At 45.3% G+C, this 18,637-nt stretch overlaps 2 protein-coding genes across 2 annotated transcripts; both read left to right on the forward strand.

Moving 5' to 3' along the window:
- The first annotated feature begins 7,108 nt into the window (after window positions 1-7,108).
- LOC123393625 (inositol monophosphatase 1) lies at window positions 7,109-8,553 on the forward strand. The gene has a single exon (XM_045086167.1). The coding sequence runs from the start codon at window positions 7,151-7,153 to the stop codon at window positions 7,982-7,984; it is 834 nt and encodes a 277-aa protein (XP_044942102.1). The 5' UTR covers window positions 7,109-7,150; the 3' UTR covers window positions 7,985-8,553.
- Window positions 8,554-10,670: 2,117 nt separating this feature from the next.
- LOC123393616 (putative protein FAM90A14P) lies at window positions 10,671-18,020 on the forward strand. The gene is made up of 5 exons (XM_045086158.1): window positions 10,671-10,823; window positions 15,254-15,439; window positions 15,827-16,026; window positions 16,475-16,580; window positions 17,220-18,020. The coding sequence occupies exons 1-5, from the start codon at window positions 10,671-10,673 to the stop codon at window positions 18,018-18,020; spliced, it is 1,446 nt and encodes a 481-aa protein (XP_044942093.1).
- The last annotated feature ends 617 nt before the right edge of the window (window positions 18,021-18,637 follow it).

Raw genomic sequence — 18,637 nt, forward strand, 5'->3', positions numbered from 1 at the left:
CTGAAGGCCAGGGCTAAAGGAGAAAGAATGCTCAGTGAAGTCACATGAGTGAGTGTTGTGCAACACGATCGCTCCATTGTGACATAGCAGAGCCTCGGCCTAAGACTGGCTGGTGGGGCAGGCATGAACACCCATTCCAGGGCACGAGGCTGGACTGAGCCTCCCCGGCTCCCACGCTCTGGCTCTTCTGCTGCCTTCCTTCCGGATGCCCTCGTGCCAACCCTACTGATGAGACCACCCCAACCTGGGCTCCTCCTCTTCTGGGTCTCAGGCACAGGCTCATGTCCTGACCTTCCAATCGCATCTTCCTTCTCCACGCTAAGGCAGGCAAAGGAGTGAAACACTAAGCTGAACCTTCTGGGTTTGGGAAGGGGATGCCCCAAAACAGGTGCTTAGGAGGAAGTGAGAATAGGATCGCATCAGAAGCAGTATCATGAGGCCAGTGACCATAAAACATATTATGGGGAATTCCAGAGAGCCTTGGGATCTCTGACTGATGAGGGGACTAGAGTGCAGTGTGAAAGCGACATGCCCTAGAGCAGCAGAATTCGAAGACAAAACCTTGAAAAACCATTTCTCAAAAATTTTACAGTGTCGAAAAAGATGCAGAATTTTTGTAATCCTAAATGGGAACAAGGTGCATTGGGCAGAGGCTGGGTGAACAATTGTGGAAGCTGTGGACAACAGTTCACTGTGTCCTTCACAGTATCCTATGTATGTTCCTGCTCTTAGCGGCTGCCCTCTGATCTGTGTAAGGAGTACCTTCCCTGGTCCAGGAAGCTGATAGGGCAGGGACACTAAGGACAAGAGGTTTTCTGGCATTCCCTAAAGGCGCCTGGAACCCTGGAGCATGATTCCTCATTGTTTGGTTCATTTTGTCAACAGCCTTCTCTTCTGAACATTCCAGCTACCCTGAACATGTACTTCCCTTTGAATGGGGACCACAAAAACATTAAAGTGGGAAGGCCCTTATAAAGATTATTCATCCCATATTTAATTAGGAAAATGTTCAAAACCAATGAAAATAGCAATGAATTTTACATTTAACTCTCATATTCTGCTGCTAACATTTGGGTGTACTTGCCTTGTATGTGTCAGTTCATCTCTCCATGACCTCTCCACTAATTCATCTATTATTTTTATCCATTTCAAAAAAGTTATAGCCAACAGTAAATTTTTCTCAAATAATTCAGTTTATTATTGGAGTTCAGTATTATCACAACTAATTCATTTTACTTAAAATTTTAATTTCATATAAATTTTATATATAAAGTGATGAGTTTTAACCAATATTTGTGCTTATGTAACCCAAAGGCCTGTCGAGTTGTAAAATATTAACCTTTACAATGTTCCATTATGCCCTTCCCAAGTCAACCCACTGATAAACCCATTGATAAGCACTACTACTGTTCTGATTTTTCCCCCATGGAAAAATTTTGCCTGTCCTTGAACTTCATATTGATTAAATTATATAGTATGTACTCTGTTGGCTATGGTTTCTTTCAATCAGTATGAGATGTTTTATGTACTCCGTTCATTCAATTCATTACTAAGCGGTAGTATTCAGTTGACTAATCACCACTGGGACTATAAACATTCTATTGATAGAAAGCTGGGTTGTTTTCAGTTTTGGGTGGTTATGAATAAAAATGCTATGAACATACTTGTTCATGTATTTCTGTGGAATTTGCTTAGGATTTGGAGATATGTCCCATCACTTACTGGGAACCCAAGAACCAGATGGGAAACTAGCCCATGGTCATACCCACATCTTAGCAGATCCAGAAAATTTTCTGACAGCACGGGTCTGGGAACTGCTGTGGTCCTACCCTAGTCCTTGACCTGGAGGGAGCCAGGTTTGTAGGGCTTTCTAAACTCATTTCCTCTGGTTCACCATATGCTTTTTACAACATAAAAATTTACTTCAAACCCAATATGGGGTGGAAAAAGTGGAAAATCTTCCAAACTGACATCTAAACTGTGATTTGCATATGACCTCTCCTGAGCCAGCCCTGCCAAAAGCCACCCCTAACCAGTGGGACTGGGTCCCCTGTCCAGCTTCCTGCCTGTTCCTCCACCAGAACCCGAAAGGGAGAACTCCCCAAGGGCTCCAGAAAGAGCATCAGAGAGGCCAAGCCAGCTGAAACGTATCAACACTTGTCGGGAAAACTTCCTTTAGAAGATGTCGTCATTGAGGTTGTGGCAAAATGGTGGAAAAGAGGGGACCCTGTTTCATCTGGTGCCTCGAATTTAAGTGATAGCTATCAAACCATTCTGAACAACTATGAATTTAGCCTGAGGTGTAGGAAAATATATATGGAAATCTACAAGCAGAAAAACAACTGCATATTGCAAGGTAGGAGGTGCAGAGTTGTGAATCTGTGGGGAAATATCAGAAGATAAATGGAAGGGGGAGGGAGCCTCTAGAAACTGGCTACTGAAGAGTGATTAACACTGGAGTGCAAAATAGGACTCTATATCTGCTCCTGTGAGAGACATTCCTTCTTGGAAGGGGCTCAGAGGATAGAAATGGCAGAATTCTAGGGGAGTCACTATGGTCTCAGGATCCTAGGAGAGACAGAAAAAACTGGGTGCCTGAGGAGAAGGAGTTCCCAAGGAGTGGAGCAGGGAAACTGGTTATAGTCAGCAAGCCTAGGAGGGACTCTCAGCTCAGGTTGCCATAAACTGGGAGCCGGGCTGGTAGTGACACTGCTCTGTGCCTGAGCACCTGGAAAAAGACTGGAATGTGCTGGCTGGTTACCAGCACCTGGGAGGGTTGAAACAGTGGCACTCATGACCAGGCAACAGCTCTCAGGGTGGAAGTGCCCCAACAAGGACAGGAGGGCAGCACCCAGCCATGACCTGGGAGAAGCTGAGCTGGGTGCAGGCACGGTCCACAAATGCTTGCAGTCCCCAAGATACACAGCACAGAGATGCTCAGGGGTCCTTGGGAGTCCCCCAAGGAGGATTGCAGTGGACACAATCCGTGGACTTCTGTAGTGCTTCATGCACAGAGAAGTGGAGAAGGTTTGACCGGGCGAGTTTATTGAAGAGGGGGGATGATGATCTTGTGGCTCTGGCCTAGAGATCCAGTTAGGGCCATTTTTGCTCTGACCCTTTGAAGAGGTGCAGAAAGTCACCAGGGAACAAAAGCCACACAGAGGACTAGCTCACCTTGAGCCCATCCCATGGATAAGGGGTGGAAACACTCTGCTCAGGCAAAGAAACCTGAGAAGAAGCACAACAGGCATGCCCGCAGAAGACAGACTGGAAGAACAGGTGAAGGACAAGCTTATGAATCCCGGAGACTAAAACGCCAGCACCAGGGGAGACAGTAGGTTGAGCTCCAGGTGTTTCTTCTCAACTCGTTTATCCTTCAGTCTAAAATTTTACACCTTTTTTTAAACCTTTTTCTTATTTTAAGTAGACTCTTATTTGATCAAATTATGTTTTTTTTAAAGATTTTATTTATTCATTTGACAGACAGAGATCACAAGTAGGCAGAGAGGCAGGCAGAGAGAGAGGAGGAAGCAGGCTCCCTGCTGAGCAGAGAGCCCGATGCGGGGTTCGATCCCAGGACCCTGGGATCATGACCTGAGCTGAAGGCAGAGGCTTTAACCCACTGAGCCACCCAGACACCCTGAAATTATGCTTTTAAGTCACTTTTTAAACTTTTTCTCTCACATCTACATTTTATAGATTTGTGCCAGTTTTATGCCTACTCCTCTTTTCAATGGATTCATACACACACACACACACACACACACACACTCTGTATTCTTTGCAATTTTGAGATGCAGTGTCTTCAAACACAGACCAAAATTCAGTAGGGAACAAGGAGATCGCCCCACTTTGTCCACCCTGTGAGAGTATCATCTCTCTTCACTCCCTCTTTTTTATTGCTTTGTTCATTTTGGCTTTGTTCACTTTTCTGTGATGTGTTTACTTCTATTTTTGTTCACTTTTCTTTGTTTCACTTTTCTGGCTTCTGACCACTTTGGGCTTTTTCTAGGGTGCATTTTTCTTGGGTCGTGGTTGACATTTTGGACTCTCTTCATTTGCTCACCCATCCTTTCCGGGCAGAATGACTAGAAAGAGGAGCTCCCAGCATAGGAAAGAACCAGAGGCAATGCTCTCTGCCACAGAGTTAATTGATATGGATATAAGCAGGATGTCAGAGATGGAATTAAGGATAGCAATTAGAAAGTTAATAGCAAGGCTTGAGAAAAGCATACCTGACAATACAACATCTCTAAGGGCAGAAATGAGATCTAACCAGGCCAAACTTAAGAATGCCATGAATGAGATGCAATCCATGTTGGATGCTCTCACAGCTAGGGTGTATGAAGCGGAAGAGAGAATAAGTGATTTAGAGGACATGCTGATGGAAAGAAATGAAGCTGAGGAAAAGTGAAATAAGTTGAGCAGAGCAAGACAATTATCATACGGTTTCACTCATATGTGGATTATAAAGACTAATGCAGAGGACCATAGGGGTAGGGACGGAAAACCGAATGGGAAGAAACCAGAGGGGAAGACAAACCATGAGAGGCTCTGGACCCCGAGAAACAAAGTGAGGCTTGCAGAAGGGAAGGGGGTGGAGGGGTCGGGTAACCAGGGGGTGGACATTAAGGAGGGCACGTAATGTGAAGCGCACTGGGTGTTATACTCAACGAATGAATCTTTGAGCACTACATCAAAAACTAATGTACTATATGTTGACTAATAGAACTTATAAAATAAAATTCATTAAATAAAATTAAAAAGATTGAACTCCTAAAAATATTTTTAAATAAATTATACAGTTCGATGCACTAGAAGAGTCATACAAAATTTAGAAGCATATTCTGAATGATTCTTTTTCTATGTAATTCCAGAAAGTGCACAATAAGTTTTAAGTACTTTGTTCTGTAACTTATTAAAATTTGATGTCCCGGGTGGGCGATGGGGGATGGGGTGGAAGATGTCATTAAATGTGTCACAAGGAAATCTGAGTTTTCCTTTTTTTTTTTTTTTTTTAAGATTATTTATTTATTTTGGAGAGCGAACGAGCATGAAAAGCAGTAGGGGTAGAGGGAAAAGAAGGCCTCCCTCTGAGCAGGGAGCCTAATGTGGATCAGGACCTGAGCCTCAGGCAGATGTTTAAGCCACTCAGGTGTCTGGAAATCCTTTTCTTTTCATTTCTCTTTTCTTTACTTTATTTTTCTTTTATTTTCCTTTCTTTTCTTTCCTTTTCTCTCCATTCTTTTTTTCTTTCTTCTGTTTAAGGTTAATTTTATTATATGCATGTTAATTTCAGAGTTTTGATAAGTATAATCTAGTTACGTAAGATGTTAACACTGGAGTAAATTGAGTGACAGGTTTGCAACTCTAAATCCAAAACGACTATACCGGGCGCCTGGGTGGCTCGGTGGGTTAAATCCAAAACGACTACAAAATAAAAGTTAGAAAACAGTCTTTATACAAAACATACATCTGACAATATGGACAGTTATGAATTGTGGGCTATTCTCTTGCTGAGGGATGTTTTCTTTCTTTTTTTTTTTTTTTTAATTATGTTCAGTTAGCCAGCACACAGTACATCCGACTTTTCAATATCAGTATAGATGATAATATTGCCAGAATTGTGAAACAGGACCGGTGAGAACACTTGACTCACATGAAGACCCTTTTGAGAAAAGAGGGAGGAGAGTCTGAAATGCACTTGAAGGAGTGGGGGAAGAACAATGTACAGCCCAACCATCCTTAGGTATTCATGGACCAAATCATTAAATATTCAATTAAAATAAAACAGCAGTGGATTTAAGACTACATCACGAACATCATGTATCTGTAATGCAAGAATGCGTTTCCCCCTTATACCTTTATTTAAGATTTTTGCAAAATTAAAGGAAATAGGTTTCCAGCTTTGCTGAGATTATAACTGATAAATCAAATGTATCCAATGTGATAATTTGATAGATGTATACGTTGGGAAGTGATCACCACACTCAAATGCATGAACACATCCATCACCTTACATCGCCTAACGCACCTCTGTGTGTGTGTGCCCGCACATGCACTGAGAAATCTTCACAAATTATACCTTACAAGATGAAAAAACAATGGAAATATTAATAATTTTAAAAGGTCCAAAATTAGTATATGCAAATTTTAATTATAAAGAGAGTGAAAGGTATGTTATCCTCTGCCAAGCCCCATGCCGGTATATAGTTTATTATAATTGGAGTGTGGCCCTGAGGCACTGGTGCCACTGTGGCCAAATAGAACAAAGGGCCAAGGTGTTGTTTGAGGCCAGGTGGGGAATAAGAGAACTGGGATAGCATGGGAATATGGGTGGGGCTGGGATCATGCTGATGGTCATGGGCTGGGGCTATGGCAAGGCCCCCATGAGAATGGGTGAGGCCAGGTGGAGGTTTGAAGGAGACTAATCAAGAAGAAAAGGGAAAAAACCCAAATAAATAAAATCATGAATGAAAGGGGAGAGATCACAACCAACACCAAAGGAATACAAACAATTCTAAGAACATATTATGAGCAACTCTACGCCAGCAAATTTGACAATCTGGAAGAAATGGATGCATTCCTAGAGACATAGAAACTACCACACATGAACCAGGAAGAAATACAAAATCTGAACAGGCCCATGACCAGTAAGGAGATTAAAATAATCTCCTCAGTAATCTCCAAACAAACAAAAGCCCAGGGCCAAATTTTCCCAGGGAAATTCTACCAAACATTTAAAGAAGAATTAATTCCTATTCTCCTGAAACTGTTCCAAAAAATAGAAATGGAAGGAAGACTTCCAAACTCATTTTATGAGGCCAGCATCACTTTGATCCCAAAACAAGACAAGGATCCCATCAAAAAAGAGAATTACAAACCAATATCCCTGATGAACCCAGATGTGAAATTCTCACCAAAATACTAGCCAATAGGATCCAACAGTCCATTAAAAGGGTTATTCACCAGCACCATCTTCCTAGGAACATCGCCAAAGGCAAGGCAAGCAAGGGCAAAAATGAACTATTGGGATTTCATCAAGATCAAAAGCTTTTGCACAGCAAAGGAAACAGTTAACGAAATCAAAAGACAACTGACAGCAGATCCCGCGGGGCAGCTTAGTGAGTCTCGCGTCCCCCAAGTTGAGATGGCTGATCCTTGGCAGGAATGCATGGATTATGCAGTAACCCTAGCAAGACAAGCTGGAGAGGTGGTTCGTGAAGCCATAAAAGGTGAAATGAATGTCATGATTAAAAGTTCTCCAGCTGATTTGGTAACCGCTACTGACCAAAAAATTGAAAAAATGCTTATCTCTTCCATAAAAGAAAAGTATCCATCTCACAGTTTCATTGGTGAGGAATCTGTGGCAGCTGGGGAAAAAAGTGTCTTAACTGACAGCCCTACATGGATCATTGACCCTATTGACGGGACAACAAATTTTGTACATAGATTTCCTTTTGTAGCTGTTTCGATTGGCTTCACTGTAAATAAAAAGATGGAATTTGGAGTGGTATACAGTTGCCTGGAGGATAAGATGTATACTGGCAGGAAAGGAAAGGGAGCCTTTTGTAATGGTCAAAAATTACAGGTTTCACAACAGGAAGATATTACCAAATCACTGTTGGTGACAGAGTTTGGCTCTTCCAGAACACCAGAGACTGTAAGAATTGTTCTTTCTAATCTGGAAAAGCTTTTGTGCATTCCTATTCATGGGATCCGAGGTGTTGGAACAGCAGCTGTTAATATGTGCCTTGTGGCAGCTGGAGTTGCAGATGCCTATTATGAAATGGGAATTCACTGCTGGGATATGGCAGGAGCTGGCATTATTGTTACCGAAGCTGGTGGAGTACTATTGGATGTGACAGGTGCATCATTTGACTTGATGTCACGAAGAATAATTGCTGCAAATAATAAAACCTTAGCAGAAAGGATAGCCAAAGAAATTCAGGTGATACCACTTCAAAGAGACGATGAAGAGTAATTGCAGCAGCACCACGTAGTCACAACTGTTTCGCCCCATATTTGCTGACACACTGACGGTGTTATAAAACTTAGGGTGTTTGTTTCGCGTGTGGAATATGTTTGGTTTAAATTCTTTGAAATCCAGATGAAAAATAGGATTTTGTTTTATATTTTACTAAGACTGGGGATGAAAGAACAGAGAAAATATTTCATTGCTTTAAAAAATTTTGTGTGTAAGAATGTGCTTTGGGGAAAAACACACAGGCAGTTGATGAGAGAAGGTATCAATCACATCAACTGCAATAGTTAGCAATTTAGAGTTTCTGAGTATGTATGAGCCTCTGAAATTGACTATGTGCATAGCATTCTTAATTAGAGAGGTAACTTTTTAGAAAAGATTTTCTCCTTAGTTCCCAAAGCCATATTTAATTAAATTTGTAAGTCTATAATGGGTACTTCCTAGACCAAGGTATTTTTCTTTGCAGAGAACCTAGTTTTACTCGTCAGTGTTCACATAGCACCTAGCAGAGTATCTGTCAAATATGGGCAATTAAAAAATAAGCATTGAAAGAATAAATATTTTGGAGGTAACAATTCCTACTTATAACATACATAAAGTAATGAGCTCACCACTCTTTATTTTTATTTTAGGTTTTTTTAAAGTAAAAAATTATCCCATCATCGTTTTCATGTTTAACATCATTCCTTTTAACATTTCACATTGCCATACCATTTCAATTACCATATTGCCAGATATCATTTCTAATTGTGGGCATTTCTATAGTTAATATATTTTCTAAGACCCTGCATTACAGTATTTATTTGGATTCAAGAAGCTGTTTCAAAAAAGCATTCTCATCAGCTATGTACTTTTCTACTATAATTAGATACACTGTAAAATTGTACCGAATTCAATATTCATGTTTTAAAGATGTTCACGCTTCATGGTTGTGCCAAGGAAAACCTAGAACCTGGCAGATATACTTTATTGTTAATATTGAACTATGTTTTTTTCCCCAAATTTCTTAATTTCTTTGCTACCAGATTCGATTCAGTCTTAAAATATTCCTTAATAGTCTTTGGCTTATGAAACTCGAAGAAAATTGTTCTGGTTTATAGATGTTTTAAAAGGTTGATTGACTGCTTACTTAGCCTTGTCCCTGGGCTCTTGAACAGAAGATTATTTAAGGTCTCATGTGAGCCTTGTATTTGATAGAATGAAAAGTGCATCTGTAAAGTAGGAGGTTATTTTATTGTTGTGCATATCTAATATATTTAAAAATATACTAAGATTTGAGTATTATACTGTATTTGTGCTGTTGTCATGTGCAGTAAAAATATCTTGTACTATATTACTCTACGGTTAATTTTTCAATTAAATTTATTTTAATTAAGACTGATGAAAAAAAAAAACAAAACAAACAAAAAAAACAAAACAAAAGACAACTGACAGAATGGGAGAAGATATTTGCAAACGACATATCAGATAAAGGACTAGTGTCCAAAATCTATAAAGAACTTAGCAAACTCAACACCCAAAGAACAAATAATCCAATCAAGAAATGGGCAGAGGGGGCACCTGGGTGGCTCAGTGAGTTAAAGCCTCTGCCTTCAGCTCAGGTCACGATCCCAGGGTCCTGGGATCGAGCCCTGCATCGGGATCTCTGCTCAGAGGGGAGCCTGCTTTCTCCTCTCTCTGTCTCTGCCTGCCTCTCTGCCTACTTGTCTGTCAAAAAGTAAATAAAATCTTAAAAAAAAAAAAAAGAAATGGGGAGGACATGAATAGACATTTCTGCAAAGAAGCCATCCAGGTGGCCAAGAGACACATGAAAAAGTGCTCCACATCACTCAGCATCAGGGAAGTACAACTTGAAACACAATGAGATGCCAAATCACACCCCTCAGGATGGCTAATTTTAACCAGTCAGGAAATGACAGATGCTGGCGAGGGTTCGGAGAAAGGGGAACCCTCCTACACTGTTGGTGGGAATGCGAGCTGGTGCAACCACTCTGGATAACAGCATGGAGATTCCTCAAAAAGTTGAAAATATAGCTACCTCATGACCCAGCAATTGCACTACTGGGTATTTACCCTAAAGATACAAACACAGTGATCCGAAGGGGCACGTGCACCCAAATGTTTATAGCAGCAATGTCCACAATAGCCAAACTATGGAAAGAACCTAGATGTCCATCAACAGATGAATGGATAAAGAAGAGGTGATATATTTATACAATGGAATACTATGCAGTCATCAATAGAAATAAAATCTTGCCATTTGCGACGATGTGGTTGGAACTAGAGGGTATTGTGCTTAGCGAAATAAGTCAATCGGAGAAAGACAACTATCATATGATCTCCCCGATATGAGGAAGTGGAGATGCTACGTGGGGGGTTTGGAGGGTAGGAAAAGAATAAATGAAACGAGATGGGATTGGGAGGGAAGCAAACCATGAGAGACTTTTAATCTCACAAAACAAACTGAGGGTTCCTGGGGGGAGGGGGGTCGGGAGAGGGTGGTGGGGTTATGGACACTGGGGAGGGTATGTGCTATGGTGAGTGCTGTGAAGTGTGTAAACCTGGCGATTCACAGACCTGTACCCCTGGGGCTAATAATACATTATATATTTATAAAAAAATTTAAAAAATTAAAAAAAGAATCAAAAAGGAGGAGATTAAAAGACTTAGAGCTACACGGGTCCACATGGGGACTGGCCAGCACCCACGATTTAGGTCCCAACACAAAAGTCCAAAGAAGCCAGTTCCAAAAGGACATGGAGCAAAGGATGGCATTGCTCTGAATATCCAAGCACAGGCAAAATCCCAAGGACAGAAAGGAGAACTGGGAGGGCAACAGGTACAGTGAAGGGACCCTGGAAATATGTCCTGGATCCAGAGTTTCAGTTGGGAAAGTGAGGCGCTTGGACATGGAGGACACTGGTGGGTCCACAACAGCGTTAATGTACATGGTGCCAGGAGAAAAGATGCCTCATAGGATCCGAACAGGAAATTCTAGCTGAGGAGAGGAATAGGCATCCATGGTTACTGGACTCTTGATTTCAGCTCAGGACATGATCAGGCCCTGATCTGGAGCTGCACTGGACCTGGAGCCTATCTAAGATTTTCTCTCTGCCTGTGTCCCTCCTCCCCCAACCCGTGCTTTCATTCTTTCTCTCTCGCTCTTTTTCTCTCTCTCTCTGGCTCTAAAAAAAAAAAAAAAAAAGAAAAGAAAAGAAAAGAAAAGAATAGAAAAAGATGGGGTCCCTGATCAAAGGAATGCGACTGATACAAAGCGAGGGTTAAGCAAAGCTTTATTTTTACACCTGGCATCAGAAGTCAGATTGACTGGTCAGGGCTGCCTCGCAAGAGAGCGACCCCGCCCTGATCTTACAAGCTAGTTTTAGAGGGCATAGCCGCAGACCCCAAGGTATGTGGCTTCTATTGTTAGGGGTTTATTCCCAGAATCGATTCCCAGAATCAATACGGAACCCATATCAGGAACTGCTGGGCTGTTTATTCCCGGAATGAAGTCCGTGGATGTAAACAACAATATGGCTACCTAGGCAATATGGAGTCGCTCTGGCTAAGCAGGCCCTAATAGTTAAACAGGTTGTAATATTAAATCGGCCCTAAGCGAGAAAAAAAGAAACAGGCATACATTCAAAGCTTTGTTATTTGTACAAAATGTATGTATTCTGAAAAGCATATCCACACATACATATGGAATATAATGCATGAAAATGCTGGACAAGAAGGGATACTTCACTGGGTCCCGCCTACCGACAGGAAAGAGGATTGGATTGGTGGGTGTCAAGTGCCTGAAAGGTCACGTGACGTTCGGCCAGTAGAAAAGTCAGGGAGGGAGGGAGGGAAGTGGCCACTTCTGACCATTCCTCGGGCACGCTGGACACAAAGGCTCCTCCAGCAGTGTCCCTCTGCAACCTTTTAAGCCTCTACTGGGAGACAGGAGGAGCACCGCTGCATTTCAGGTGGGTTTTGGGACAGTGGGTCCTCAGTGGGTTTTCAGTGGGTCCTCAGTTCAGCTGTCAGAGAAATGAGACAGGGAGGAAATTATGGAGGGATGTAGCTTACTTCATTGGGTTAAGCACACTTTCATTGGAAAGCATTTTCTGAGAGGAGAGACTGGTCAAAAGCAGTCCTCGTGATTCCCTGAGGTTGTAATTCTAAGGGAAATTTGGCCCACAGTCTGAGGGGTGCGGGATCGTGGAAGTGCTGTGACAAAATCCTGTTCCATTTGGCTGTGAGCACTGAAAGCGTAAAGAAGGAACTTGTTCCCAAGATGTGGAAAGATCCTCATTTCCAATGGATTCGAAGTTAGTTAAGAAAGGGACTCTGAGAAGAGAATATTACAAAAGAGATTACAGGGGTGCCTGGGGGCTCAGTTGTTAAGCTTCTGCCCTCGGCTCAGGTCATGATCCCAGGGCTCTGGGATCGAGCCTTGCATCAGGCTGTCTTCTTCTCCCCCTCTCTCTGCTTGTGTTCCCTCTCTCGCTGTGTCTCTCAAGAAGAGATTACAGAAACCCAGATGGGCAGCTTCCAATCTAGTAGAGGAGAAAGTAGGCTTTGTAAAACGACTTTGTAGTTGAAAATGGCTTCCTGGTGCGTCAAATGCGAAATACAGATTTTGAGAGGAAAGCATAGGTTCTTTCCCATTTTCAACTCTGTGTACCCCATGTTGTATTGCCATAGCATGGATTCTTGTGTGTTCATTGGGGCACTGGCTGGTGCCACTGGATATGAGTTGAGGCCAGTTGGAGCATGAGAGGAAATGGAAGGCATGGGAGTCTGGGTGGGGCAGGGTAAGGATTGAAGAAGAGCATACAGGTGGGGCAGTGGCAGGGGTCCCATGAGACTGGGTGTGGCCAGGAGGAGGCTGGAGGAAGCTCTGGTAAGACTGAAAGTTGCCAGGCTGGGACTGGACCATGGCCTTAGAAAGGTCCATTCAAAATCCATTCTCTGTGCAAGACACACCAATCTTAGAGATGGGATCCATGATCAAAGGAGCAAGACTGATACAAAGTGAAGGTTAAGCAGAATTTTATTTTGCACCAAGTATCGAGAATTAAACCGACCGGTCAGGGCCGTCTCTTCTGGAGACAGCGACCTCTTCCCAGCTTCACAGACTAACTTTTATAGAGCACAGGTGGCCAAGGAGATCGTAACACACACAGAAAGTTGCGTAGTCGGGTTGGGCCACACACAGGTGGCCAATTGAATTACAATTTACCCTATAGCAGCTCTTTGAACTGGTCTAGCATTCTGGTCAGAACTGGCGCTCAAGTTTGGTGACCAAAGGGCAGGGTTTACATTCTTTGTTCGTTAGGGAGGTTGAGTTTCAGTTGAGTGCCCCTTATTGATGTTCCGGGAACTCTGAGTCATTAATTTTTTTTTGGTAAACAACAAAATGGCCGCTCCACCAATATGGAGTCTCTTAGGCCAAGCGGGGGCCCCAACACTTAGAGTGGGAAACTGCCCAGAGGGCCAAAAGGATTGGAAATGGAAGCCCTCCCCTTGGGCTAGTGGTGGTGGTACTTGATGGACTGTTTTGTCAGAAGAAAGATGCTCTTTTTTTTTTTTTTAAAGATTTTATTTATTTATTTGCATTCCAGTCAGGAAGGCCCAGGTGATAGGAATCCAGCCTTCTATCCTCCATTCTCTTTAAAGAATCCCTAGGACAGGGGCACCTACGTGGCTCATTTTCTTAAGTGGCTGACACTTCATTTCAGATCACATCTTGATCTCAGGGTTTTGGGATCTGGCCCCACACTGGGCTCCAAGCTCAGGCTTAGAGATTCTCTCTCTCCCTCTCCCTCTCCCTCTGCTCTCTCTCTCTCTCTCTCTCTCTCATTCAAAACAAAACAAAACAAAACAAAATGAAGCAGTCGTGGCCTCCAGGGTGTAATTTTCTTAGGGAAAAGAAGTATTTTGGAAAGATGATATGTGTATGACATGATATTACCATGCCTGAAAATGCTTCGCAAGAAGGCATTGTTGATTGGGTCTGCCCTATTAACAAGAAAGACGACCTTGGGGCTATAGAAAAGTCAGGGAGGGAAGGAAGTGGCCCTTTCTGACCATTCCTTTGGCATGTTTGACTCGCAGTCTCCTCCAGTGGAGTCTGTCTAGTACCTTCCTGAGCCTCTAATGAGAGACAGGAGGAGCACCATTGCATTTCTGGTGGGTTTTTGGACAGCTGCATCCTTAGAAGCTAGAGAAATAGGACAGTGAGGAAATTATGGGGTGATGTGCCTTTTCTCAATGCGCTAAAGACTGGTTCCATATTCTGGAATATTCAGAATATGAAACCATATTCTGAGAAGAGAGACTGATCAAAGGCATGACTGCCAATGCTCTTGACTCCCTGAGGTTCCACTTCCAAAGGAACTGACCCCAATAGTCTGATTGCAGTGGGCTCATGGAGGTGTTGTGACAGAATCTTGGTCCGTTTCTCTGTGGGACTGGGAGCCTAAAGAAGTCACAGGTTCAGGGCACCTGGCTGGCTGAGTTGGTTGTCTGACTTTGTCTCAGGTCATGATTCCAGGGTCCTATAATGGAGCCCCTCATTTGGCTCCTGCTCAGCAGGTAGTCTGCTTGTCCTTCTGCCCTTACCCTACCTCGCGCTTTCTCTCTCTCTCTGTCTTAATAAAAAAAAAAATATTCAAAATGAAAAAAGAAGTCCCAGGTTCACATGAAGTTAAAAGCTATTCATTTCCCAAGGATTAGAAGAGAGTTCAGAATGGGGCACTGAAAAGAAAACATGGTATCAAAGAGTTGAGACCCTCAGATGGGCCACTTCCCTCATTCCATCAAGAGAAGTGATGTTTTTCCAAGGGATCTTATAGTTGAAAATGGCCTCCTCCGGTGTCAGTGGGGAAATGGAGAGTGTGGAGAGGAAAGGATACGTGCTTTTCCATTTTCATCTCTGAGTGTCCCATGGAGTATTGTCATAGCTTTGATTCTTGTGTAAATCAGGGGCAGTCCTGTCCCTGGTTTTGCTTCCAGAGTGCATTGTGAGAGAATTCACAAGCACCTCTCTGGTAAGTCATTCAAGGCAACTTCACCTGCCTTTCCTAAGGGCACCATCCTGGGGGGGGGAGGGGGGGGCAGGAGAGTATGGAGGACAGGAAGGGATGAGAGGTCACAGGGTGACGACTATGTTTGATCTGGTGGTCCTGAGGCCCCCTCATACCTACTTGGAGAAGAAGGGACAGGAAAGAGGCTTGCATCTGTGTGAATACGACTGTCCTTTTTTTTTTTTTGACTCAGGAAATCCAGACACCCATCCCCGAGGCAGGCCGGCCAACTGCCACGTCCCTTAAGGAATTAGGACAGATGGCGGGCAGACAGACCCAGCTTGAGCCCTACAGACCCTTGAAAGCCCAGAAAGGGAAGAGGCCACCGAGGGCATCCTTAGCACCCAGGGCTCCTGGGCCAGAGGAGGAGGATCCCAGGGTAAGCAGAGGCCGGCATGTGCTGTGAGGAGGGGGTCTGCCATGACTGTGGAGACAGGCTTGGCCCATGGAGAGTTCTGTGTCCATGACTCAGTTGTCTTTTCCCGGGCCAGGACCACCTGCCCCGGAGGCTCGTCACCAGACGTAGTGGAGCATTCAGACACAGCGAGGGTCTACCTCAGGAGTGTACGGGCTCCGGTCCAGGCTGGTGTTTGTCCAGGTCTCTCCAGAGGGTTCCTTCAGTTCAGCCTGACTCTTGCAATCCCTCCTCCATGTCCCTCCTGGAGAGGCTGGGGAAGCATCCCACGGTCTTCGGAAGGCTGGCACCTCACAAGCCGAGGTGATGCCCCCTGTCCACAACCACTGATCCTTCCTTCTTCCTCCCCAGGTGAAGTGCAGGGACTGTGGAGCTTTTGGGCACAAGGCATCCAGCAGCAGGTGCCCCATGAAGCACTGGGGCAGGGCCTTCGACCTCCAGGCCTTGGGCTCCAGGAAGCTGAAGGAGAACATAGAACCACGCAGTCAGCGGGACCAGCAGAACCCCGGGCCCTTGAAGCAGGCTGAGAGGGAGAAGGGAGAGGGACCAAGGTGAGGAACGTGGCTTGCTCCTGTCCCCAATCCCAGGGCTGACGTCTAAGGACACTGTGTCTCTGCCCCTGGACACTGTGTGCTGTGCTGTCCTCACACACAGACAGGGAGGGCTGGGGAGGCCGACAAAGGAGCTCTCCATCCTCCAGGGTCCACACTTAGGCTACTCAGCTGCCCTTGCTGAATCGGCGAGAGTGTGTGAGTGGTGGGGAGGGTGTCCCCTTACCAGGGGACATATGGGAACCTGGCTAATGCCAAGCAGACTTGCCAGAGCCCCCAAATGCTAGTAGCTCTAGGCAAACCTGGAGGGCTCCCTGGAGGGCTTTCGGGAGTGGGGGGAAGAATGGCAGGGGAGGGAAAGGACGCTGCTGTCTGAGGCCTCAGGCTTGTGTCCCAGTTTGAAGCCGTGAAACTGAGTTTCTTCCACTTCCCACACTTTGTTGTGCAGGCAAGCCCGCCAGAGGGAGGCCCTGCTCCGGAGATTCCCCAGGCAACTCCAAGGCGAGCAGAAGCAAACCTGGAAGGATTGCACAGAATCCTGCAGCTACGTGAGGGTGAGTGTCCCCTGCTTCCTGGCTCCTGTTCGGTCTGGTGGACCCTGATGAGCTTCGTTGCCTTCCTGGGTGAGGACTGACCCCACTTCCGTTCTGAGCCGTGTGAGCTCAGGGGGGCATCCTCCTCCCCCATTTCCCTTGCTGTCCATCACGGTGCCTTATTCCTGGGATGTGTGTGCACAGTGGGTGTGTGGGAGGGAAAGCACTGGAGGACACTCTTCTCACACATAGAACCCTCGATGGAAGAGCAGGGAACTTTGCTTTGGGACACATTCTCCCACATCGTCCATCAAATCTCAGTAGCCTCTGCAGTGGCTCCACAGTGGCAGGATTCCTGTGCTCTCCGGAGCCCAGTAGATGGTCCGCTGGAGGAACCGAAGATGTTTTTGCAGAAGCTTTCTCGGTTCCTCCCCGATAGAAAAAGGGTGTCCAGGAGATCCTGTCGAGTATTTATTCCTGACCACCCCTGAGCTGTGGTCCCACCTCCTGTGTACACAGAACCTTTCCTGTCATCCACTGCTGAACTGAACATACTAAGTTCTTGGGGTTGTGTGAGTTTCTTGGTTTTCCTTCGTGGCAATGTTGTCTTGGTGGTGAGGAAAAACTAATGCGCATTTCCGTGTGTTCCTTTTCCCACAGCGTCCACACACACCGATGCCCGTCTATACCACTAAGAGAGCGTCTGTCCTGGAGCCTCCCCTCCCATGGGAGCCACCTACCCAAACCGCTGACATGAGAGTCGGGTACCACTCAGCTGCTCTCCTCAGAAGCCCTTCAGGGAGCGTCTTCCCCCCTGGTGCACGACATGAGGCACAGAGAGTGGTGACGCCTGACAGACCCCTGGCATGCCAACCCTATGCCAAGGAGGGTGGCCCGGTTGTCCATGTGTCAGGAAAGAGGCCCCGAGGAGACTCCTTTGAAGTTCCCCAGGCTGTGTCCAAGGTAGATGGCGTGCACCATGTCCAGGCACCAGCCAAGGTTCCTGAGGAGAATGCATGTCCTAACGCAAGCCACGCTATGGTTCAGAATTTCCAAAAACTACCTCAAGACAGCAGGCAAGAGAGGTGTCCAGATCTCTCTAGAGATGGGCCTGAAGCCCCGAAAGAAAGCACGCTGGAGCCCCTTCCAGCACCACCACAAGAGCATACAGGAAAGCCATCTGGGGGCTTCGGAGAGTCTGTGTCCTCCTGCAAAGAGAAGTGCATGTGGACCCCCAGCGGCACCCCTACTGACCGGGAAGACACCTGCCCCAGTGCAAGTCATCGACCTGCAGCCTGCACACCCCCGACCTCTCCTGGAAACGGTCCAGGCATGCATCGAAACCCCACGTCCACATTCCAAGCCCGCCCCTGGCACGCCTCTGAGAATGGTCTTCACGAGATTGGACAAAGCCTGCTGGAGCTCCAGGTTCCTAACACCTCCCTTGCTCCATCCCGCTGAGAAGTCAGCCCCTCCTGGTCAGGGCCCTCCTGTCATTCAGAAATCCGAGGGATTCTTTGGTCACGTCCCTGTGAGTGTCCTCCATGAGGACCTGCAGGTGTCCTCGTCCTCTGAAGACAGTGAGAGAGACTGAGACAGCGCATGGCCTCAGAGACTTGTCCTCCAGCCCAGGGGATCCCGAGGAGGTGTCTGTTGAATGGAGGACAAGTCATAGTCCTGGGCTGATGTGTGGAATCAGCACTTCCTCAGCTGCAGTGGATAGAAATGGTGGAGTCTTCATCATGTTGGGTATCCTGCTTTTGGGGAACGTGCACATGCAAACCGAACACACACACACACACACACACTCATCATGTAAATAGATGTGACCTTTCAAAAGGTACTTACCCACTGGGATGTCAAGCTTGCTTTACTTAAAGACATTCTCTATGGAATTGAGTGAAATGATGCTGATAAATGGTAAATACAAATGTAAATTTAACCTAGGACCTAAACCTGTATTTGGTTAATATCTGAATTGGGAGATTCTGGGTGAAGGCCCCACCTGCAAAGGGCGCTCTGCAAAGAGTGACACAGTGTTTTCTCTGGAGATGAGATTTTCTTGACTCTGTGATGTG

Source organism: Mustela putorius, unplaced genomic scaffold (assembly GCF_011764305.1).
Source record: "Mustela putorius furo isolate JIRA1106 unplaced genomic scaffold, ASM1176430v1.1 tig00000905_pilon_pilon_pilon, whole genome shotgun sequence".
Lineage (NCBI taxonomy): Eukaryota > Metazoa > Chordata > Mammalia > Carnivora > Mustelidae > Mustela > Mustela putorius.

Coding starts and splice junctions, on each gene's coding strand:
- LOC123393625 (XM_045086167.1), top strand. CDS start 7,151: ATGGCTGATCCTTGGCAGGAATGCATGGATTATGCAGTAACCCTAGCA.
- LOC123393616 (XM_045086158.1), top strand. CDS start 10,671: ATGGGGACTGGCCAGCACCCACGATTTAGGTCCCAACACAAAAGTCCA. Junction 10,824..15,253: donor GAGAACTGGGAGGGCAACAG/GTACAGTGAAGG, acceptor TTTTTGACTCAG/GAAATCCAGACACCCATCCC. Junction 16,027..16,474: donor GAGAAGGGAGAGGGACCAAG/GTGAGGAACGTG, acceptor TTTGTTGTGCAG/GCAAGCCCGCCAGAGGGAGG.